Here is a 25,601-nt window from a genome sequence, read left to right as displayed (position 1 = left end):
TGTGAAATAAAATGCAACTTTCTGTAGACCAGTCCTTAGTTTGGAAATGACAGTGTCTAAAGGTGAATTTATGGTGCTTTTGGGGAAATCCTCCTTTGTATATGTTTACTTCTGGCATATTAGGACAAGGAGGGACTACCCGGGTCACCGAGTCCAGGCCCCCACTAGCACAGGCAATTGCAGCGTACCCCTGATCATAAATTTATCAAGCTCCATCCTAAAAATAGTTGCCCCCACTACTACTAGGCGGCTGCTCCAGAACCTCACACCTCAGGGTTAGAAACCTCATATCCAGTTTAAACTTATTCACAGACAGATTAAACCTGTTTTTGCTTGTGCTCACATTGTCCTTCAGCTTAAATTGTTCTTTTTCTTCCATGGGGTTTATTCCTCTGATGTATTTATATATTAGGTATATTTCTATTTTTTTAATATTTACACTAATGTTTAACTGCTTATAGCTACACTATACAAGCATGCAGGCTATTAAAATAGCAACTTTGCCAGCAGGGTTGTTGCATTGATTCATACAGTACTGTAACATTCTCCTTCGCAAATAGTGCTCTGGAATCCAGGAGTCATGGGGGCATTGAATACATGACCCAGCACCTATAGACTAATACTGTGGTAGGCAAGCTAGGGCATGCGTGCCGAAGGCGAGACATGAGCTGATTTTCAGCGGCACTCATGCTGCCTGGGTTCTGGCCACCGGTCGGGGGGGCTTTGTATTTTAATTTAATTTTAAATGAAGCTGCTTAAACATTTTTAAAACCCTATTTACTTTACATATAACAATAGTTTAGTTATATATTATAGCCTTTTAGAAAGAGAGCTTCTAAAAATGTGAAAATGTATTGCCGGCACGTGAAACCTTAAATTAGAGTGAATAAATGAAGTCTCGGCACACCACTTCTGAAAGGTTGCTGACCCCTGGATTAGCATGATGTGGACAAGGGAGTAAAGAGCAGAGCAACAAAAACGATTAAAAGATTTAAAAATCAGACTGATGAGGAAAGGTTCAAAAAACTGGGCATGTTTAGTTTTGAGAAAAGAAGCCCTGGGGACGGAGGGAGGGAGACCTGATAGGTTTCATATATGTTAAGGGCTGTTACAAAGAGGACGGTGAACAATTGTTTGCCATGTCCACCCTAGATTGAACAAGAAACAATCAATTTAATATGCAGCAAGGGAGATTTAGGTTGGATATTAGGAAAAGTTTATAACTAAAAAGCTAGTTCATGGCATAGGTTACCAAGTGAGGTTGTGGAATCCCCATCACTGGAGGTTTTCAAGAACAGGTAAGATAAACATCTATTGGCATGGGGCTAGGTTTAGTTGGTCTTGCTTCAGTGCGGGCAGATGGACTAGATGACTCTCAAGGTCCCTTCCAACCCTATATTTGTATGATTCTATGCCACATGTGCAAGTCTGCCACTAAGTGTCTTACTCCTCTTACTAGTACCTACTAATGAATGGAACATGGGGGCTGCACAGATGTGTTATGTCACCATATAATGGCTGCAACCTGCACATGATAAAAGCCCTTATATTCTATATAAGCATGACTGTTTCAGGGGCTAACAGTACTATGTACAGAGTCGGGTGAAATTTTTCAATCAAAAATTTGAGTTCAACCAAAAAATGCAGATTCAGCAACACCAAAATGTTTCATGAATTCATATCTGTATGACAAATGTGTTAATTTCAAGACAAATATGCAAAAAATCAAAATATTGTAGTTGAAATCAGAGGCATAATGAACTTGTCAGCTCAGAGGCCTTGACACACAAAAAGATCTGATGTCAGAGACTCCTTTGTAACAGCTCTTTGCTAGGAAAATTTGAAGAAAGACTGAAAAGCCCCATAATTCCCACAGGAATCATGCCAAGCCCATTTCTATTGCTCTCAATACAAGCAAATGACTTGGCAGTAACTCTGGACTCTTATTGTCTTATTATATCTATACCACTCAGTAGAGCACTGATGAAAATGTGTCAGATCAAATGTCAACGGTCTGGTATTGTTCGGGAAGCAGAGTGAAGGTAGATGGCATATGTAGTACTGGCATTGGCCAAGACTTGCACTTTGTTAGAGTATGACTGAACAAGGTTTTGGGTTAGTGAGATGTTCTTCATGATAGGTTTGTACATTTGGAAGTTTGTATAAGCTACAAATCTACAAAATAATTCTATTAACAAAATTCCCACAAACCTATCATTCAACACAATACTATTTTTCAAAACCATATCAAAATTCTTAGCCACTCACAGGTTTTCATATTGGATAGGTATTTTAATACATTTACACTATGTTTTTCAGAACAAAATAAAAAGGCATTTGCTGATACTGAATGCAATGGGAGCAACTCTTGCTATTTTTCAGTCCCTTAATTTATATGTCAGAAATATCAATAAATTGCATATTATTTAATACTTTTGTGCTGAATGTTGGCCTGAACCAAAATAAGAATATCAAGAAGTTACTTTTTTTATATAAGTGATCTCAGGCATACAGAACAGCCCTTGCAAATCAACGTTACCTAGCCATTTTTTGTCAGAAACTACTCAGCAATCAGCACTCAGCAATTACTGTTTACGAGATGCAAAAATCTGAAAGAGCTTCAGATGAAAAAAACACTCTTTTCTTTAATCGAAATAAATGAGTGGACTGTTGGCAACACTGAATTAACCCTATACCAGGGGTTGGCAACCTGCGGCATACGTACCAAAGGCGGCACGTGAGCTGATTTTTACTGGCACACTGCTACGAGCCGGGGTCCTGGCCACTGGCGCCACTCAACCCGCTGACAGTCCGGAGTTCCGGCCGCTGGCCCCTTGCCAGCCAAGGTCCTGGCCACCGGCCCCATTCAGCCCGCTGACGGACTGGAGTTCCGGCCGCTGGCCCCTTGCCAGCCAGGGTCCTGGCCACCAGCCCCACTCAGCCCGTTGACGGTCTGGAGTTCCGGCTGCCGGTCCCTTGCCAGCTGGGATCTCGGCCGCCGGCCCCGCTCAGCCCGCTGCTGGCCTGAGTGAACGGAACCCCCAGGCAGCAGCAGCTGAGCGGGGCTGGTGGCCAGGACCCCGACTGGCAGAAGCCAGCAGATGGAACCCCAGACCGGCAGCGGGATGAGCCGCTCAGCCTGCTGCCAGTCTGGGGTTCTGTCTGCCAGCCCCGCTCAGCCTGATGACAGTCTGGAGTTCCGGTCGCCCGTTCCCCTGCCAGCCAGGGTCTGGGCCTCTGGCCCTGCTCAGCCTTCCTGCCAGCCTGGGGTACCAGCAGCCAGCCTAGGGCTTTGCTCCTGGCCTGGTCACAGTGCTCTGCAGCCCTTACAAAAAATTACATTACAATTAACTTAAAAACTTTAAAACTTTGTACATTACAGTAATCGTTAAAACATGTATAATGTTAATAAATACATAGGTTTGATAAAACAAAGTAGTTGTACTTGTGTGCCTGTGCTTAATTTGTGTTTTTGATGATTCACCTTCTAAAAATTTTTCACGTCTTGCACCCCCAGGGTGTATGTGTGCTCCAGGTTAAGAATTACTGCACTAAACTGATAAGATCTGCATTTTAATTTAATTTTAAATTACGCTTCTTAAACATTTTAAAAACCTTGTTTACTTTACATACAACAGTAGTTTAGTTATATATTATAGACTTAGAGAGAGAGACCTTCTAAAAATGTTAAAATGTATTACCAGCACGCAAACCTTAAATTAGAGTGAATAAATGAAGACTCAGCACACTGCTTCTGAAAGGTTGCTGACCCTTGCCCTATACGCTACGAAATAAAAATGGTGAAAGCTGAGTCATAACTCTGCAAATAGATTGTGTTGTTTTTCCTCTTCACATCACAGTAAAAGACACTGTATTCAAATCTAAAATGTCATCCATAAAGAGCAAAGGGTCTGGTATACTGAGAAATGAAGCTGCTGGCTTCCTCCTCTTCAAAGGTTTCCTGCAGACCATTAAGTGTAACTTGCACCTTCCCTTCACAGAATGAGACCCTCCTGTCACCTATCACTGTTAGAGTTTTGTCCTATATCCCTAGCTAGTTCCTCTTTCCACAAAATCCTGACACACACTGCATGCTTAAATCGAACGCAGACTATACAAACGTTTATATACAAATCTGTAAAATATGTACTACTCTAGAACCAAATCCTAACTACAATCAGGCTTTGTCTACACTGCCAAGAGAAAGACAACTTTCGTGGTTCAGAGGTGTTAAAAACGCATACACACCCCACGAAAGACAAAAGTTTTGCCAACGACAAGCACCAACAAAGGCTCTATCCGTCCCTTTGATTGTCAGCTTCCTGGGGGACAAGCACTTCATCCCACTCCATGTCTTAACAGCACCAAGCACTCAGTCAATGATTAGTAAGGGCTGCATCTCATTCCCATTGACATCAATGGCAAAACTTCTAGGGACTTCAGTGGGCCCTGCCTAATTTAATAGTTATGAAAGGAGGAATCTGGTTGATTAGCATAGGTTTTTTACTGTAGAAGCATCAGGACCAACAATCACATAGGTTGGGATTCATTAGCTAATTTGTCCTCCCTCAAATAATTAAGCCCATTGGGGTGGAAAAAGAAGTAAGAAAACATACTTAGGATGAGTTTCAGAGTAGAAGAAGTGAGCTGTAGCTCAAGAAAGCTCATGCTGAAATAAATTTTAGTCTTTAAGGTGCCACAAGTACTCCTGTTCTTTATACTTAGGATGGTTTCTCAATTATTGTGATATTCTATTTCTGTTTCACAGTTAACGCAATCTGTTGGAGAAAAGACACCTGATTATATAGACTTCAGGTCTTGTCCCAACTGACAATTCCTGCGTTCATGTTAGATTCTAAAATCTATGATGCTCTTGGGAAAAAACAGCACATGTTGCTCTCAGCAGGCAGACACTGAAATGTACATTATTTGTACAACAACTTTGCTACTGCTCCTTTTCCTGTACCAATGAAAGGTGCAGTAAATGAGTCTTTAAAATAATCACTAATCTTTTTAAATGGCCACCATTTCCATAGTTTTTAAATAACTCATTTAAAGGATCAAAGTCTACCACAAAGTTTTTATTTACACAATATTTTTTAAGTTTATTTTTGTATCCAAAATTTGTTGCATCAAATACCTTTTAACACTTGGTAATTAATTCAAAACAGCTTTTTAAAATAACATTATGTTTGAAAGATATTAGTTGATGTTTCATATTAATTACTGTTTTGGAAAATAATCAAAATGACCAAATAATTATGGTTTAAAAATTATGATGCATACAGCATGATTATTTCAGAAAACAACTGACTTGAATTGATCCAAGAACAATATTGTTTTTAAAATTACATTTTTGAAAGTCCAGGTACTTAAAGTTACCATTTACTGTACCATTATGGTCTATAGGGTCAACTAACTATAATTTTTCTTTCTATCTCTCTTCTTCTGTTATGACTCTTCCACTCATACCTAACCCCTGTCCCACCTAAGAAATCTGCAACTCTCCTTCCCACACTGGAAGAATGGTAACGTCCCAATTTCATGAAGCAGACCCAAGGGAATTCAGATTTAAGGTCCACAATCTTCGTTCTGACTTTCATTGTTTTGCGGAACACAAATCTCAACCCACCCAGCAAATCAAACTGGCTATCTAAGCCCAAAGCGTTTGCCTTCACTCTCCATTTCTTTGTCTCTGTGGGTTTAATCCGCCTTTTGACACTTCTTAATGGCAATGACCTTTGGGTGCTGAATGATGTACCACCTACCTCGCTTTCCCCCAACGGTGTGAAAAACATCCCCGGATCCTGATGAATTCGTGTGAACGATGCTGCCAAGGAAATTGCTGAGGGGCCGTTGCAATTCCTGGCATCTGTGAGGGGTTCAGCATAAGGGTCATTCTCCCCGCATCCCATGGCGGCTAATGAAAACGACCCCCCTGAAAATGCAGAGCTAATGACTGACACCCTCGCGGGGCTGGTGCCTGACCAGCCAGGCTGTGCAGCACCCAATGCGCTAGTGCTGGATTGACTCGGGACACACTTTCTGTGCCTTTAAGAGCTTTCCAAGGTACCAGCTCTCGGCTGCTCTTGCCGGTAAGTCAGCCTGCCTGGGGGTGAATCTTACCTGGGTCTGAGGGGAGCGGGGCGCTGGCGGGCCCCCCAGTACCTGCTCCGAGGCGATTGCAAACAGCCCCCACGCAGGAGGCAGGTCCAGGCACCGTGCTGGGCTCAGCTGCCTGGCGCTTCCTCCGCTGCAGCGGGTGCTCTGAGCCAGGGTGAAGATGCAGAGGCGAGATCGCCCAGGTCCCTTCCACTCCGCCTGCTCCGGACCGCGCCCGCCCTACGTGCAGCTCAGCATCCCCAGCCGGGGCCAGCTGGGGCCAGCCGGCTCCCCCCCACACACCCCCCGATACCGGTGCGTGCATCAGTCGCGGCTCACCCAGCGCCTGGGCAGCCGCCTACGTGTCTTTGTGCACGTCGGACCGGGGCTCCCTCCCTGGCTTCCCGGGCCTCAGCTCACTGGGGGCGGGGAGGACAACGCCTTCGGATCGGATCCGCTCCCCTTCACGCTGAAACTGGCTGCTTCGCTCTGCTTTCCGGGCTCCCCTCCACTTCTGTGCCCGGCCCCGGGAGTGGCATTTGCAGGACGCCGCCGTCAGGGGTGGCAAAAGGAAATCGGGTGCTGCTGCCCCGATTACATCCTCCACCCGGGCCAGCTTGTCTTTCCTGGCAAGCATTAAAGCACCAAGGAGTCTGACATTTTAAACCTGCTTGTTAGTGGGAAAGCACCATCAATAGACAAACACCATCAAGACACGCTCCTTGCCCCAGCAGTTTCTAGCTGGGATATAGAGCAGGCGCCAGAGCAACCATAAAGAGTGGAGACTGGGGGACTCCCAGCAGCTTTGTGTATAACAGTCAAAATATCTTGCATAAACAAACAGGTGCAGCTGCTCCCCTCTGTGTTGCCAGGTGAGGCATTGCCAACTAACCGCTAGCTGAGCATCTTTCATGGGCTAGCAATTGCCTTTCCTCGCCTAAAGCCTTAGCTTTCTCCCATTAAAATCAGTGACTTCAAGTGAGGTGGGATGAGGAGTTCACTGCAAGACCCCTGGAAAAAATTCCTTCAAAGAAAGTGGAGTCAAGTGGAAAGTGTATATCAAGTCATGAAGGGAAGCTGAAGGTCAGTGATGATATATCTGGCTGTTCAGTACTCTCAGTATCTGTGGGAAGGTTTCTCAGGCATTGCTGCCTGTACAAAATCTGCATTTGTCACAGATTATCCATTTATCTTCAGTCCATTTCCACCCTATGACAAAAATGGCAATTTGCTGCAATATCTTTGGGAGATCTTACTGTATTGTTTGTGTATCCTCGTGGGCAGGGACAGTATATAATTCCATGGAGGAGTGGGAATCATGGCCCTCCAAGAACTAAGAACAGTGAGGGGGTGATTAGGCAAATTCACTAAGGTTGTAGCATCTTAAGAGACGTACCACCACCTGGAGGGGCTGCATATACTGGTTCCAGCTGGATTCTCCAGAGACCAACAGACAAAGAAAGGACTTTCAGTTAAAGGGCCTGTGTTTAGACTGACTCGGGGCCTTCTTTCTGATCCACCAAGCAGACAGGCCCTATGGTCTTAGGGGGCCCCCAATCCTTCATGGGAAAGGTTGGAAGGACTTTGGCTTACTGAGGCCCCATAAGCTTGATTGGTGCCCTCTGGTCAGCTTTTAGCGGGTGTATAGGAACGTTTATTGGGTTTTATATGTTTTCTCTGTAATACTTTCACCTTAAGAATAAACGTGCTTGCTTATAAAGAGTTATGATGTAACTTATGCTGTTTGTAGCCTTCGAAGAGAAAACAAACCACAACTGTTGGCCTGCTTTGGCAGTCTGCTTGCAGGGGATACCATAGTGTAAGCAGAGAACTGTGCCGCCTGGAAAAAAACCATTAGCAGGGAGGGCGACACCGGTCTCTGCCCAAGAGAGGTGACAGCTGAGGAGCCAGGAGCCTAGAGTGAGTGCACTCTTGGTGGAGCATGGAGGGGACATACAAGTGCAACTGCCCTGAACTGTGACACCCCCCCCCACCTCTTCTTTTCCTTCACAATACTCCTCATCCACTGGGGGCTCTCCTTCTGCCTGGACCCTCAAAACCTGGCGCTGAGGAGGCGTGCTGCTGAGGGAGAGATCAATACCTGGAGGTGGGGACTGTGAGGGACACTCTGATTAGGGCTGCCATAAACCACTGGCTGAGCTGGAGTGGATATACCATTGTTTTACATAAACCCACACTGTGTAGCCCATAGAATTATTTTGCTATTATATTTTACTAATCCAGCCAGCTGTATCAAATAATATGTTTCTTTCTGAATTAATCCATTTCATATATGAGTTTTGTATTTTATCAGTATTAATGCCTATGATATTATGATGTGTTGAGGCATATGATATGTTTCCTAATAATTATACATAGAATAAGTTTTGCTGAAATGCAAGAAGCCTACCAGCTGGTATCCAGTAGGATCCGCTAAATAACTAAAAGGATGATCAGTTAAGAGTAAGTCAGCATAAAAGCTGGCAACCTTTGGCACAGATAGAAGTGGTCCCTGAACTTTGGGGAACCAAAGGGAGGAACTACACACAACACTGAACAGATCTATCTGGCGTCTGCAACCGTTTAGTAACCGCAGGGTATACCACAACCTGGAAGTCACCAAAAGAGCCTAGGTTGGCAGTTTTTAGAGTGACAGGGGGAGGGATAGCTCAGTGGTTTGAGCATTGGCCTGGTAAATCCAGTGTGATGAGCTCAATCCTTGAGGGGGCCATTTAGGCATCCAGGGCAAAAAATATATCAAGGACAGTACTTGGTCCTGCTGTGAAGGCAGGGGCTTGGACTCAATGTCCTTTCAAGGTCCCTTCTAGTTCCATGAGATAGGTGTATCTCCATATTTAAAAAATGATTAATACATAGAGAACAAGTGTCATAATCCACTAACCTATAGGATAAGTGTACCTATACATTTCTTAGGGTACAGAAATAATATTTGGGTATAGTAGGTTGGGCCTGAATTACATAGCATCAAGATCCTATAAAATACCATGTAAGGATATCTTAGGAAGATTTATCTTTTCTTTGTTCTCCTATATTCTATAGACTATCTTTTTATCTACCTATCATTCTATCTTCTATCATGCTATCAGCTCAGCTTGTGCAGTACAGTATAATCACTCAACATTCCTAACTCCTGGGGAAGCCAGAACCATGGTGTTATCGGGCATGCCAGGAAAGAGGCTGGTCCGTCACTTCCTATTACGAGGTCCTCAAAGAAGGGTGTATGTTAGCTTGGGGGACGTATAATAGGAATGTTACCACCAGGAGTTCTGGAATTCTTTTACTGTTTTGCAGTCAGAAGTTTCATAGCATTTATTATTCTTCTGTTAATCTCAATAAAGCTTTTATCAATTTGGTATTGTCCTCAGTGTTTTTGCCAAGAACCCCGAGAGCCCTCTCCCCACATAGAACTCTCTGAGTTCTCAGACCCTGTAGTCTGAATTGGACAAGAACCTATAAATCTTCTGGTTGGAAATTCATGCTCTATAGCTGTGTCCCAGCATAGGGTGGGGGCCTGGCCTGGCCATTAAAGCAGGGCTCCTGCCTAGGCAGGGCTCTTAGGCCCCATGTGGGCTCTGTGGCAGTTGGCTGAGTGGCACTCCCTCCCTGCGCACTGGCCAGCTGCCAGTGTATGGGGCTGCCCTTTGTTTTGTTTGTTCATGGGGGGGCTCACTCAGCCCAGCCCCCACATTACTGCCATCACTGAGGTGGGGCAGGCTCCCCTAACTGCCCTCCCCTGACTCAGACTTGGCCCCGCCCCCACTGGAAGGGCAGGAGAAACACTCCCCTCCCCCACCAGGCGGCTAGAGAAGCTGAAGGACAGTCGGTGAAAGCTGAACATGCGCGCGTGCGCCCTGGTTAAGCGAGGGGCAGGGGGACGAGGCGCGGCCGTGTCGAGGGGGGGTGATGGGTCAGAGGTGTCGGAAATCCACGCAGGCGCGGCGAAGTGGGGCGGGGAAACTGAATAGGCGCATGCGCAGTGGGTCTTGGTTGTGCTGCTGCTTGAGGGAGCGCGGTTTAGCGTTGGGCACTGTGGTGGCGCCGTGCGCATGCGCAATGGGTGCTGGTGGTCTTGCTCTGCCTAGGCCTGCCCGGGGGAGCGGCCCGGCGGCGGGATGAGCTGCGCCTCGGGGCTGCAGACGGACTGCGAGGCGCTGCTGAGCAGCTTCCAGGAGACGGATAATGTCCGCTTCGAGGTGTTCGCCGGCCTGTGGCGGGACCGCCGCTTCCACACCATCTTCCAGTGAGACACCCGGCAGCCTCCCCCCTCCGCCCCGTGAGGGGTCCGGCATCGTCCTCGCGCTGCTCGGGCGAGACTGGCACCCCCCCGCACCCCTCCCCCTCCCTCTCGTGAGAGACGCGGCACCCCTCCCCCTCCCTCTCGTGAGAGACGCGGCACCCCTTCCCCCCCTCCCCCCCCTCTCGTGAGAGGCCCGGCACCCCTCCCCCTCTCCTCCCCCTCCCTCTCTTGAGAGGCCCGGCACCCCTCCCCCTCTCCTCCCCCTCTCTCTCGTGAGAGGCCCGGCACCCCTCCCCTGCTTCCCTCCCTTGAAGATTTGTCAGTTATAATCAGACCTTAGTCTAGCATAAGTTTTAAATGTATTAATGGGTTTTAAAAACTGTACTTATAATTATTTGCTTTTTATCTGTTGTTTGTTTAGTGGCCAGACAAGGCCTTTAGAGAAGAATAAGTTTACGCAGAAGGCGTTGGATCTGGCATGGCGATACTTCTTGCCTCCTTACACTTTCCAGATTCGTGTTGGTGCCCTGTATCTTCTGTATGGATTGTATAGTACGCAACTCTGTAAGCCAAAACAAAAGGTAAGGCTTTTTGAGGATTCATTCTCAAAAGAATATTGGACTTTTATGACTGTATTAAGATTTCTTGTATGTTTTACTACCACAACTTGAAGAGACTTTTACTTCTTTTTTATGAATAAAAACATAAGTATTTTGGAAGAAATGGGCCCTCTAAGAAAACTGCCCTTTTTGAACATCATTAAAGTCTTAGAGCCTAAACACTGGCTAAATTAACTGAAGTTCTGGTATTTTTCAGAACTTAAAATATCATTTGCCTGTGCCTATAGGAAACTCTCCTTTGTTTAAAAAATAATAAATTAAAGTTTCTAAGCTTCCAAATATGAGCTGAGAGTAAACTGATCAGCAGTCTTTCCCTAGTGCTGCAGAGAGCTATTGGTGCTTACCTTTTCCCCAACATGTAGCAAAGTGAAAACTGACCAAAGTTTCATCAGTTTTTGTTTGTTACTCTTCAGAACCATATATACAGCAGGCAAATTATGACTTTAATTGCAGTTTCTCCTGAAAGGTATAAGCAATATAGATACATGTTCTCAAGCTATTCCTTAGAAAGGAGGACCTAAAAAGAGATGATGTGGGAGGTGTAGAGTAGATGCATCCTTTTTGCACCATCAGGAGCTGAGGGGTAAAGTAGCAGGAGTCATCTTCACAGCCAGGATCCTCTGGGTAGGAGAGGAAAACAAGAGGAAAATGTTTTCTCTCCCTCTCAGGGTAGAGGGAAGACTTTACATCTTTCATACACCTAGCTGGAGTTCCTAAGCAGGTTAAAATAATGGCACTTAGGTAAGAATCCTTACTTTGTTCTCTTTACAGCTTTGAGGAGTGTTTGAATTAACTTCTCACCTTAGGAGATCAGAACACAAGGAGCATGGGGGGAGAGGCATCTTTGAGATTAGTCTTTAACTAGTAGGTTTATTCCCTGACATTTAAGTGTCCATAAAATTTCCATTTGCTGTGTTGAAAGGAAGTGTGTATGTGGGCTGAGAGGCAGAGACTGTTGAGATAAATTGAAATAGTGTGGAAGTATCAGAGAGATTTTGGAGAAGAAACAAAATGTAAAGGTGGTGTCGGAAATGCAGGGTAAGGAAAGGTATAATTAGACTACTTATGAGTAAAAATATGTGCATGTGTAAGTCTTTGCAAGTTTTGGGCCCAAAGCGGCACTTCACTGGTTGAAATAAATTACTAATGCTGTTACAGTGCATGCTTTAACTTCAGACAAGTCAGGTAATTCAGTTGAGATCTGGTGAAAGCTGTAATAACTTTACAGTTATTTAACACTCAAATGGCTGCCACCATCATATGTTTTAGCAGTGATCCTAAGAAGTTGCGATCAACTGGAGAAAGTGGAAGGTTAACAGAATAGATAGGGAGGGAAAAGTACTTCAGTAAAATATTGTAGTGTTGATAAAACTACACCTTTAGAATGGAATTTAAAAAAACCCATGAACTTGAGTCTACACACTCATAGCTAAACAGTGTTTCAGCCACCTAAGAATCTTAGCCTTTTGCTCTTTCAGAGAAGTGTTGCTCGCCCCTATTCAGAGAGATGCCAGTCCTCCCTAATTTTCAATAATCCTCCCAGTTTTTACATTTTAATTATGAATTCAGGTCTTAAATCTATGCTTTTGAATCAGTCACTACCACTCAGGTCTGATGAACACAGCAAGTAGTGCTGTGGCTGTGCAGGGTGTTCTTCACTGCCGCTGTGGCATGTGTGCAGATTGTGCAGTGAAAGTCTGGTAGGAGAAAGCGGTGGCAATTTTAAATGGCGTTTGGTGCCTGATTCACAGCCCAAGCCACATGCTGTGTGTTGCTCTCTAATTGTCTCTTCTCAACCCTGCTGCACTGTGTTAATGCACTGTAGGTACTTTTTAGAATGCATCAGCACTGTCCACAGGGCATTTAGAGAGCAATGAACTGCCTGTGGTGAGGGTGGGGAAATGAGTGCCCCAATACCATTCCAAATTCCTAGATTGTTTCCTGTCAGACCCTTACTGTTCAGGCAGTGGGGGAAGAGGAGGAGGATCATCCTGGAATGAGGTCCAGGCCAAGGAATGGTCAAGGTAATTAAGAGCCCTAGGTGGCATAGGAGGTCGCTTTCCTAGGGCCAATCCTCCCCTTTTCCCTATTGGGGAAGGTGGGGTGGGCAAGGTCCCACTTGATCATAGAAAGGGAGGAAAGTGAGGAGAGTTCCTGGTTTCTCTTGGGAGAGAGGTGGGGAGGAGGAGAGGTTCTGGTTTCACCAGGGGGAGATGTCATGGCTATGCGAAGGCATGGAGCCCTGTACATGTGCGCATGGTCTCTGGCCCCCTGCCTAGGAAAATTTTGGGGGGCAAGCATCCATGATCTTATTTTTTTATTTTTTTGCCATGATCCACTTGCCCCAAAGTTCACCAGCTGCCATTGTCGATCAAAATGGCTGATATGGGTGATTAAAAATAGCCAAATATACCAAAAAATTGAAAATGGTTTCAGAAGTTCAAAATAGACCATAAAAATGAATGTAAAGCAATTTAAACTGTCATAAAAGGGTGAAAATTATGCATACTATGAACTTTTTCCCATGGACATATCCATCGCACATAGTGATCTAAAATGCACCTCAAGCGTTCAAGGCGCTACCCCATACCTAGGGCCATACCAAATTCACAGCCATGAAAAATGCATCATGGACTGTGAAATCTGGGCTTTGTGTGCCTTTGCCCTATACTATACAGATTTCACGTGGGAGCTCAGTGTTTCTCAGATTGGGAGTCCTGACCCTAAAGGGAGTTGCGGGGGTCACATGGTTATTTTAGGGGGTCATGGTGTGGCCCACCTTCTGTGCTGTCTTCAGAGTTGGGCAGCATACCGTACCATGCTTCTCTTACTTCTGCGCTGCTGCTGGTGGTGGCTCTGCCTTCAGAGCTGGGCTCCAGCTGCTCAACTGTGAAGGCAGCACTGAAGTAAGAGTAGCAGTACCGCAACCTCCCTTATAATAACCTTAAAATTACAACACTGTGAAATTTTAGATTTAAATACCTGTAATCATGAAATTTACAATTTTTAAAATCCTATGACCTTGAAATTGACCAAAATGGACCGTGAATTTGGTAGGCTGCTACTCATACCTCCTGTCTGTATTTGGCTTTGCGCCTTTGGTACTTTTCACTGGTCCAAGTAACCTTTCTAATTGCTCCTTAACTTTTTTATATAAACATCCCTAAAAGTCAGAGCAAGGTTGGCATCTTTGTATTCATTGTCAAAACAGAAGGCTAAACCTAGAATACTAAATACAGCAATTACATGAATGACTTGTTACTGTTAGAATCTGTTACTGCATCTTTTTGGTGGTTTTGAAGTCACTTCTGTCATATACACCCTATACAAGCATGTCTCTAGTTCAGGGGTCAGCAACCTTTCAGACGTGGTGTGCCGAGTCTTCATTTATTCACTCTGATTTAAGGTTTCGCCTGCCAGTAATTCATTTTAACGCTTTTAGAAGGTCTCTCTCTATAAGTCTATAATATATAGCTAAACTGTTGTTGTATATAAGGTTTTAAAAATGTTTAAGAAGCTTCATTTAAAATTTAATTAAAATGCAGAGCCCCCAGACCGGTGGCCAAGACCCGGCAGTGTGAGTGCCACTGAAAATCAGCTCGCATGTTGCCTTCGGCACATGTGCCATAGGTTGCCTACCCCTGCTCTAGTTTGTAGCATGCTATGACTTTATTCCACTGGTCAGCTAAAATCCATAATCACTGTTCAATGTATCAGTAAAATAGATTCCTCTTTTCTATTGCAGATCAGAGTTGCACTCAAGGAATGGCTTGAAATTCAGAGATTTCAACTGGATCTGATAAATGCCCAGCATTATGATGCAGCATACATATTTAGGAAGCTGAGACTAGACAAAGCATTTCACTTTACGGCAATGCCCAGACTAGTGAGTTATGGCACAAAAAACTTACTTTCTTTAGAAAATCCCTGTCTGTCTTCTAATTGTTGTACAATATTTAGTTAACAATAAGAAATGGAGAGAGTTGAGCAGCACCAGTGCACTTGGTTTGCAGTTACTTTTTTACAATACCCCAAAGTGCAATAGGTACTTTACATAGCTGACTCGTGATAGAGGTTGTTGGATTTAAAATGTAGTTATGATGGATTCAGATTACATCTAATGTTCTGCTTTAAAAAACTAGCAATTATTTGAAAAATATTGCTTTGACAGCTTTATGATTTATGATGGCTTTTAATCTGTAGAAATTAACATTCAGTTTTTCTAATTTTTTGGTGGTGGCTTGAATTTCTGATAACAGTGAAGGAACATCTTTTTTTAAAAACAAATGTTTCACAAAAGCTATTAAATCACTGCTGTGAGACTAAATGTCTGAAAATAAATCTATACAGCTGAACCTCAGGATCACCTTGTTTTCTAGATCCATGCCTTTCAGCATCTTTCATTTTTGACTGTCAAGGTGAGAATTTTCTTAGTTATAAACATTTCTTTTACTGTGTATTTTGAAATATACCCATCTTTATACAGCTATCCTTCAGAACTAAGAAAAAGATTCGGGAAACTCAACTTAAAGAGGAATTTAAGGAGCTTAGTAACCGAGTAACCAGGCTCATCACTAGTGATGTGTTGGAGGTACAGTAACTTTTATGCTACAAAATAATTATCATTATTGTCAAATATAATTTATCTAATTGTATAATCTGGTCCTCATAAAAGTTCTGTTACAGAAATGAGGGCAGTTATGTGGACCAACAGTTTTACCATCTGTTCTGAAACACTGCATCTATTTTCATGGAAGGACTATGATATTTATATAATACCGAAAGTGTGCAAAGTGCTTCACAGACACGATAAGAAGACTATTCCCTTCCAATCCAAATAGGCAACTCTCAGACAGTGGGTGGTGGAAGTACACTGCAAAAGACAGTATTTTAATTTAAATGTTGACATTTGTGTTTGCCCTGATTCAACAACTGACTGCATACAAGTGGAGGTGTTGTCTTCCACTGCCACTGAAATCATTAACAATGAAATGGGGGGAAACTTTAAAATGCCTCAAACAGTTGAGGATTGAAATCTCTGCCTGAAAATAATTACTTGGTACCACTGAGGTTTCTTTCTTAGTGCACAGTCCGTCTTCCTCCGCTTCTCCACTAAGCTAGTGGGACCTTGATACTAGATTTTAATACAGTCTTGTGACTTGCTACTACTGACAGTGATGAGCTAATTTTAACAACCTCCTTTTTAAAACACTTGCTAGTTCAATATACTGTAATTTTAAAAAATATGCACAATGTCCATATTTAATCAGGAGTTTATATTCTTTATTTGTTGCTACATCTTTTTTAAAGCTTTTAACATTTTTTACTTCAGGAAATGATGAATGTTCATGACCACTATCAGAAAATGAAGTGTTTGATCTCGATTGACAAATCCCAGCCGGACAAGGCTCTGAACTTGATAAAGGATGAATTTGTAATTAATATTAAGAATGCAATTTTGGAATATCAGCAGTGGCAACAGAACAAAATGGTAGGCGATAGTCTCTATTGTGCTGTGGCAGTGCAGGTCATCATGAGTGTGTAGAATGTATTAAATGTGTGAAGGCCTCTGAATATATTTTTCAAATGATAAAATGAAAGCTTTGTCTTAAAAGATTTGTAATGAGTGAAACACCAGATACATAATGTGTACACATTGCCTCTATGGAAGTTTGAAGGATTAGTGGTGCATGAATGCATAGATCTCTACTTAAAGCAATCTTGTAATGTAAATGTTAAATGTGCTACACACACTTACTTTGAAGTCACGCAAGGGCCATGGTACTAGTAATTAAAGATACTAGACTGAGGTAGAAGGGAGAATGTGGTTACTTTCCTAAATTAAATTGATCTTTTAAATTTTTAAATGTTGACAAATAGAAATTGTTATACTTGAAAATGTGTGTGGTAAAGTTGTCTTGTTCAAGTCCTGAATGAGTTTTAAATATCTATACTTTTTCAGAAATCCTCCTCAAAGGCTAAAGATAGTGAAGAAATGACTGACAAAAAGGAAGGAGGGACTTCTCAAGACTCAGAAGTAAGAAAAGTTTACTGTGTAATATCTTAATGTTGTTGGACAACCTAATCTGCAGTCAGAGCGTGTCAATCTGTGATCAAGTCAGGAAGCTAAGCAGTGGTCAGGTCAAGCCTGGCCAGTACTAACATGAGAGACCTTCAAATTCCAGAGTTCTGGAGGAAGTAGTGTTGGTGTTCTTTAGCAGGTATGTTGTTCTCTGTCAGTGGTGGACACAGGTCACAACTTGAGTGGTCCTGAACACTTTTCATGAAGAATGCCATGGCCATTCTCCACATAAGTAGGGGTTTGATCCCTACTATTCTGGCCAAATTCTTTTTTGGTTCTTCTGTAGTTTCAACTGAGTGCTGTATTCAATTTTTAAAATAAACTGTTTCATAATGCTGCTTTTTGTTTAAATAACTGCTGGGTTGAACCCCAGAAAGAGTTACATTTCATAGAAAGGTAACTATTCGCATGTATGATTTTTCTGCACTGTGGAAACCTAGGAAAACCAAAATCACCGTCGCTTTACTCTGGAAATCTGATCGTTTCTTTTACTGAAATAAGGACTCTTTTTTAGCAGCACTTACTTTACACACTTAGCTCTCTACAAATGACACAGTTTGCAAGATATATCTTCTATGACGACTCTCAAGCAGTTGTTTTTTAATTTTAATATTGCCCTTTCACTGAATGTTATATCAGGTAATGTGGAAACTGCCTCCTTAGTACACTTTTATATTCCATCAAGTTGCATACTGTAAATATTGAGATTTATTCTCTTCCCCCATGCCCAACTCCACTATGGAGACATAGCGAGTGAGTCTTATAAACAGGTTGTACATTCACAGAAGGGATCGCTGCCTCATTTATCTTCATCCTCTAGTTGTTTTAAGATGTTAGGTTCTTTGAGCAAAGTGAGTCTGTCTTGCATTTTATTTCTGATTTTTGTAATTGATCATAAGGAAGGACAAGATCAATGGACAGCTAAGACATAGCAGCAAAGCTCTGTGGCCCTTGCTCAAATGCTTGAAAAATACTCTTAGTATTTTTCTATGAATGCAAGCAGACCTATAAAGACCATAGTTGGCATGGTTCAGAGGATGGGACAAGGGTATGGGAGAGAGGAGATCTGGGGTCTTGGACTTGTGGTGACCCCTTAGACATGTAGTGACCCCTTGGGCATGTCTTGCTAGCTGTACTTAGTTTATATATATATAAAACAGGGATGATGATTCCCCAATTTAATAAAGCACTTTGAGATGTGGGTGAAAAGCTCTCTGGTTGCAAATAAAAATGAGCTCAGAAGAAAATTAAGTGGATATGCTGGAAAATAACTTTTAGCTGTTTTTTTCTGACCTTTTCCTTGTTTCTTTACAGGGTTCTGAAAGAGCAAATGCACTGGCTAAAATCAAATACAAGTCCTATAATGCAGTTGCCATGGTAAGTAAATAAATAGGTGTATTTGTTAGGGAATTGTTAGTCATTACTTTCCAAAAACACTTGCATGACTTAAATTGTAATATGGTCAGAAAAGTGATTTATCAAAATGGCACCATCTGCATCAAGCCCTGCTCCCATTGGGCAGTCAGTCTTACCCACCTTATTGGCAACAAAAACAAGTTTTTACTACTCCAATTAGCTTTGCAGAAGCAATACAGATGTTCAGAGAGTGAGCTGGATTCTAGTCTGGCATGTGACGTAACTATTAGTAAAGTTCCTTATGTCAGGACTTATTGGCCTTCATTTAATATCTGTGCATACCCCTTTTTTCAGTGGAGTTACACAGATAACTGAGAACAGAATTTTGTACACACTTTTTCAGAAAGCTGCCGTGACTTTCCAATCCCAGGGTGAACGACAATGTCTATTATGGCAGTTAAAAACAAAGCAAAAAAACTCCCATACTTTCACCTGTCAAATGAAATGAGGTAAAATTTTCAAAAGTGACTTTAGAATTTAGGCTGCTAAATGCTTTTAATTTTCAAAGTCTTGGGAGTTTTAAAAAGTGAATTGGACTTAAGCTCTGAAGTCACTTTTTGAAAATGGAACCTAGATCTGATTAGTCATTGAACCAATGAACATGAAATCCCCTGATCTCCATTGGGTTGTTTTTTATAGTAGATCCACACTTAAACATTTTTCTCTCCTAATTTGGGGAATGTGGATGCACATATTTATATTTGTGATTTTAGTAATGTTTTGAATATGCAGTAGTAAAACTTTGAAAATGTAGTGATGTTGCTTTCCTAGGCAACTAAGAGAAGAATGGAGCCCAAAGCTGGACAGTAAAAACCCTATTCGGTCTTGGTAATCTGTCTTTGTTACACAAGAAATGTTTTTAACATTAGCTACTTATTGCTTAAAAATAACTATAAAAAAATCAAGGCTGATGTAGCACGCGGACATTCTTTGTGTTCTTGAAAATAAGTCTCACAATGTGTTCATTATTTGAATGTCAAATAAGCACTGTTAGTCTGAAATGGTAACACTTTAGGAGGTGGGATTTTCAAAAGTGCCTTAAAGAGTTGAGTGCCCACTCCTTAACTACTATGGACACTTACTGTCATTATTGTCCTGTTTGTTAAACCAGGGGTTCTCAACCTTTTTCCTTCTGAGCCACTCCTCTCCTCCCCCGGCTATAAAAATTCCATGGCTCACCCGTGCCCTAACAACTGTTTTTCAGTAGATTAAGGGCTGGCTTTAGGAGGTAGCAAGCAGAGCAATTGCCTAGGACCCCGTACCAAAGGGGGCTCCATGAAGCTAAGTTGTTCAGGCTTTGGCTTCAGCCCAGGAGGAGGGGCTTGGGCTTCAGCCCCCAGCAGCAGGGCTTGGGATTCACCTTTCTGCCTTGCGCCCCAGTGAGTCTAATGCTGGTCCTCCTCTCTATTTTGGTGGACCCCCTGAGACCTACTTGCGGCCCCCCAGGAGCCCCCGAACCCTTGGTTGAGAACCGCTGTGTTAAGTAGACTGTGATCACTGGCATGATGGTGGTGACAGAAAGATATCTTAACTGGTCTTACTTCCCTAACGATTCAGTTACTTGCTGAGTGTATCACTATTGTGTGTATGTAGTAATTAGATTCCTTTCTGTTGCTTAATGGATTTGTTTGGATTTTAGGCCTCTAAATCAAGAAGACACCGTCAAGTTAAACTAGAATCTTCTGAATCTGGGTCTGATCAGGGAAAAGTGAAAAGTCCCAGGTGTAAAAGAAGCAGAGAGAGGTCACAGTTGACACAGAAGGGAAACTCATTGGAAACCAAAGGTAATTCTTCATTATATCAGTGAGTGGAGATGCTAAGGAACTCTTCTCTCCTCTTTGTCAGGCAAGGCAGTTGGTTATAGTTCTTATCACCTGATTTGTCTGATCTTGCTCAATTGTCTTCTCTCCCTCAGCGGGTGGAAAGAGCTGTGGCTAAGCTAAAGTGAACTCTTATCTCTGCTCTTGGTAGTTCTCCCCCCAAACATTTCTTTACTGCCAGTAACTAAGGTAGAATTCTGCTTTTTTTATCTACACTCACCGGTGAGTTAAATGACAAAGGCAGACTACAAGCTGTTCTTTCTCTTCTTTTGGGCAAGGATTGGCCTTCATGAAAGTAGGAGCAGTTTATGAATGTTGATAGCTCCAGGGAGCCTAGCCCAAAATCCACAGAAAATAGAAACAAAAGCAGAAAATCAGGCTATCTTCTGTTTTTGTTCCTGTTGTGTTCTTGAATGCATATCCTCCATTTAAGAATTCAGTATTTATCTGCTCTTTAACCTTATTAATGAAGATACTTAAGAAGGTTAGTTAATAATACAGATGTCTTGAGTACCTCACCAGATGCGTCCCGCTACCATCTGAAATATAGTGGCATTTATTTTTGCCCTCATTAATGGTACTTCAGTCAATTTTCAGTTCAGGTGACACTGTTGGCATCCAATGCATTGTTTTTGAATAGGACTGAAAACATTGCCTCAAATGGTTTTTTTTTTTAAATTCTGTTATATTTACAACTGACCGTTGACTTAATACAGCTTTGAAATTATACTATGCAGATGAAGAATGCTGCTTTCCCTTAATTTTTTAGTAATTTGTTTAACACAGGTCAGTTTGTAACTCTGAGGTTCTGCTGTAGTAGAGATCAAGGAAAGGTCAAGTATGGGAACCAGATAACCCCAGTTCTGCCAACTGCAGGATTCTTACACCTTCCTGTGAAGCATCTAGTACCTGCCACTGTAAAAGACAAGATACTGGACTATCTGATCCAGTCTGGCATTGGCTTATCTTCCTACATTGCAAAAATAATTCAGTAGGTCAGTACATTAATTCACTGAGCACTGTGACAGACCTAAATCAGTGGGGTACAGGAGTCTGGTAGAGGGCAAATATACTGGTCACTGGATGAGTAGTTTTCTGTTCCCTGAGTGACCAGAGCAGGGGCTGCACTAGAGTAATCAGGAACCTGCTAGAACCAATTAAGGCAGACAGGCTGATTAGAACACCTGCAGCCAATCAAGGCAGGCTAATCAGGGCACCCGGGTTTAAAAAGGAGCTCACTCCAGTCAGGCAGGGGGGAGCCAGAGGAGAGGAAGTGCATGTGAGGAGCTGGGAGCAAGAGGCACAAGGAGCTGAGAGTGAGAGGGTGTGCTGCTGGAGGACTAAGGAGTACAAGCATTATCAGACACCAGGAGGAAGGTCCTGTGGTGAGGATAAAGAAGGTGTTTGGAGGAGGCCATGGGAAAGTAGCCCAAGGAGTTGTAGCTGTCATGCAGCTGTTACAGGAGGCACAATAGACAGCTGCAATCCACAGGGCTCTGGGCTGGAACCTGGAGTAGAGGGCGGGCCCGGGTTCCTCCCAAACCTCCCAACTCCTGATCAGACACAGGAGGAGTTGACCCAGACTGTGGGAAAGATCACTGAGGTGAGCAAATCTGCCAATAAGCGCAGGACCCACCAAAGTAGAGGAGGAACTTTGTCACAGCACCCTAAGATGTATATCATTTGGATCAGCTCACTTTTATGTAGTCATATTTTCCAAGTATTTTCGTACATTCCTCCAAGTATTCCTCCAGGGTTTCATTAGGTGTCTGACCTTATTTTCTTAAGACAGTGTTGAAAAACTGAAGTATTCCAGCCATTTTATTTATGAATTTCATTCCCGTGCTTTTATTTGGTCTGATGGATCTGTAGCACTTTATCTGCAAAACCTCTTTATTCCCTGTAATCTCTCTGGCTAATGTTGACTAACCCTGCATTCATCTTTTTGGAGTCTTTGTTTAGTATCTTTTATGTTTATATTACCAGTTATTGCTCAAGAGCCCAATTAAGGTTCTGTGAAGGTGCTAAAAACTCAGTAGCAACTGATGTCTGCTTTTCTAATCAAGAGCAAGTAAGCAATTTGTCTGGATTGTTTGTACCTGAGATGCAGAGACTTTAATAACTGGTGGCAATTTCCCCCTGAATATTTCTTTGTAGATAGGATACAAGCAATAAAGAAGGAAGTTGTTACTCGAAATCGTAGGATGCCTGTAATCACAGAAGAAGAGAATTCCAGTGAAGAAGGTATGACTGCAGTCCTTACAAATTTGAGACATCTTTATTGTAACTAATTACTGTCTAGTGTTTCTTTTTGCAAATATACTTGTGGTTTTCAAAGTAAAGAACGTGTCATTAAGAACACTACCTACTGTATTATAACTGTTGCAGTTCTGGTTTTCCAGTCTTGTCACAGCTGGACTATTTCTAAACCTGCAAGTTTATTTCCATAAAATAGCACAAGGCTTTAGCAAGCACCCTGCAAGCACATGAATAATCATTTAAAAGTCTTGTAATGCCATATGCATCTTTTCCCATGTTGTTCCTAATATAGTGCAGTCAGAGAAAAGATTGCCCTCAGTTAAAAGGAGGATATTTATTCTTGGCAAATGGTGTAGGTGAACTTAAAATTCTTATATTTATTAAAAGGGAGAATAAAACCTCTTTCAAGTGTTCTCCCAGTTGCTAAAAAGATCCATGGTAGAACAGCCTCTGGACTAACTTGCAATGGAGGTCAAACTAGCCCTGGCTAGCCTCTCAGTCAGAGGACATAAAGAGGGAATCCTCCCTCAGCCAAACCAAGGATCAAGAGCCAACCCTATATATATGGAGTAAGGACTTTTTCTGCAATGTTAGAGACTGCATGGCAAGGTTGGGATATGATTCCATTAGTAATGGAAAAGAGGGAAGAAGATTTTGATATCTTTCATCTGTTTGTGTCATTAAGGAGAACATAGCTTTTACTTAAAAATAAAAGACAACCTTAGAGTAGAGAACTTCCACTGGAGTTGATCCATGGAAACTGCCGTTGCACTTAGGGCATTACTAAAATCTCTATTTTCACTGAGTTGACCAGTGATCAGAAGCTTCCAGGACAGATTTTCCACTATGCCCATGCAGAGCTCAGTCCTGGTGGAACTGTGGGCTGTCTGGAAATGGTGGGAGCTCCCTGATTCTGTGCCACCCAGTGCAAGTCATGCCTGTGGAGGACGGAGTATAGCAGCAGTACTTGCCATCCTACCCCAACGTGTCTAGGGTGTGGTGGGTAGGTGTGCCAGGAGTAGAGGAGAAATTGGTTATCTCCAGCCACATTAAGATCACTTTGTACCTTGTACACTGTGCAAAGTGGACTTAACAGACCAGTGAATCTAACTATTAATATGAAAGGCTAAGGTGAAACTGAGGCTAAGTAGGAAAGGTGATGGATAATTTATTGACAGGCTTTAACTAGTGCCACATGTGGGGTAAAGCTCTTGTGGGGTAAGCATTATAGAAACCATATTAAAATAGATTAATAGAGAGGGAGCATGTATGTACTTGCCTTTTTAAAGGGCAAGGAATTTTCATAGAGCTGAGGAGAGACTATTTCGTCTGAAGACCTCATTAAAAATGTAATTGTAGCGAACTTTTAGTGTTTAGTTTATTGACTTCAAATCTAAACTGTAGTAATGCAATTCACTGCAATTCAGGTGAGTTACTAATATGCCCTTTAAATGGTCATGTGGATTAAAAGAGCAGTTTTGTATGTCTAAATCAGGAGGAAATGGAGGACAGCTTTTTTTTTGGATAATGCCAGTGGTAAACTGACTTGTTACAGATAAATATGCAATCAATTGAGACATGAAACATTTGGGATCCAGTCTTTTAAGCACTTCATGTGTGAAATTTAGATTGAGGTCATTGGGAGTTCATGTGCAGAGAGCTTGCAAGGTATTTATATATCTGAATAAACTTTAAAGTACAGTAATCTGATCCTGTAGTGCTAGTTGATACTTGAAGGGCTACACTGTCTCTAATATTTTGAATAAAATTGTATGCTGTAGCTTTTATTTGACTTTCTTATTTATAAAATCAGTCATCTGACAGGCTGTTGAACCTCTTGTATCTCTTTTTGTCAGATCTTCCACGCCCTAAAAGGAAAAGAACCCGTTAAGAAAGGATCAAGTTGGAGAATTTCTTATATGAATTAGACTGTTAAATATTCTTTATGGTCAAGTATAAATGTCTAAAACAACTTTGTAAATGATTTGGTTTGGTCATCTCTATGCAGGCATATCAAATGAAGTCACAAAGCAAAAATTACTCCTACTAGAACTCCAGGTTATGTGGAACTGTAAATAGTGACTTCAGTATATGTTGTGTAATGGTACAACCCAAGTGAAGGTAGAGTGGAATGGAAACTTTCTCCCAAAAACTAAATTGTATATGTGTCCTTGTACCTGTATTGGAAACAATGAGGGGTAGAGGGCTGCTTTTTTGTTTTGTCTAGTTTTTGTCATGTGAGTTGACATTTATAATTCATTCTCGTTTAACACACACAACTGTCTCTTAGCAGAATTTACTAAAAGAACACTCCGAGTATGTACACTATATGGATGATACTTGACTATATGGATGAATATTTTGTACTTGTGGTATCAGTACTCTTACAACCTTGGAACATAACTGTTAATTTTGTAATGTTAGTGACCATTTGAGATTACTAAGTGCAATAAATGATTTTTTTTTTTACTAAGTTTGTATGCTCCGTTTCATTGCGCCAACATTTATAAACATGTGGCCTGCTTTTCGTTCACAATGATATGACGTTTAGGAACTTGAGCCCAGATTCAGTTGTGATAAATCTTTTTACTGGATTCTGTCTCGTGATAAGTTAAAAAGCACAGTTGTAACAAATACAAACCTGTGGCATGAAAATCCACTCACTGATGGCACCCAGGCTGTTTTTCCTCACAAAAGCAGGGTGGGTGCCTAATCTCTTTCTTGTTTCTGTGGCTGCACATCTAACTTCTCAGTATTGCCCAATGCAGTGTTGTCTTTCAGAATGCAGGACAGCTCTGGTGCCACAGCTCTTGTCAATTTCACAGTGCTGCTGGGAAACTTATAAGACTGGCCGTTTTCATTGCTGTTCAGAACTAGAGCTGAGGGAGTAACTCACAAGAAATAGCCTGTTTTGAACTCAATCATATTTAGCAATAAGAAGAAGATTGAGCAGATCAAGTCCCAATTTTTTTATTTGATTTATAATTTCAAACTTTTTATTTCACAGATTTAACAACTGCATAATCCAGATTTTTAGAATATTT

The 25,601-nt window shown here is 42.1% G+C and overlaps 1 protein-coding gene across 1 annotated transcript; it reads left to right on the top strand.

Annotated features, from left to right (window-relative positions):
* The first annotated feature begins 10,098 nt into the window (after positions 1–10,098).
* On the top strand, positions 10,099–25,024 carry SNAPC1 (small nuclear RNA activating complex polypeptide 1). Its single transcript, XM_050952688.1, has 10 exons — positions 10,099–10,363; positions 10,782–10,941; positions 14,726–14,866; positions 15,467–15,571; positions 16,313–16,471; positions 16,943–17,017; positions 18,377–18,439; positions 20,118–20,262; positions 22,456–22,542; positions 24,414–25,024. The coding sequence occupies exons 1-10, from the start codon at positions 10,236–10,238 to the stop codon at positions 24,446–24,448; spliced, it is 1,098 nt and encodes a 365-aa protein (XP_050808645.1). The 5' UTR covers positions 10,099–10,235; the 3' UTR covers positions 24,449–25,024.
* The last annotated feature ends 577 nt before the right edge of the window (positions 25,025–25,601 follow it).

Source organism: Gopherus flavomarginatus, chromosome 5 (assembly GCF_025201925.1).
Source record: "Gopherus flavomarginatus isolate rGopFla2 chromosome 5, rGopFla2.mat.asm, whole genome shotgun sequence".
Classification (NCBI taxonomy): domain Eukaryota; kingdom Metazoa; phylum Chordata; order Testudines; family Testudinidae; genus Gopherus; species Gopherus flavomarginatus.
Note: the sequence above shows the minus strand (reverse complement) of the source record. Positions and strands in the feature narration are given on the sequence as shown.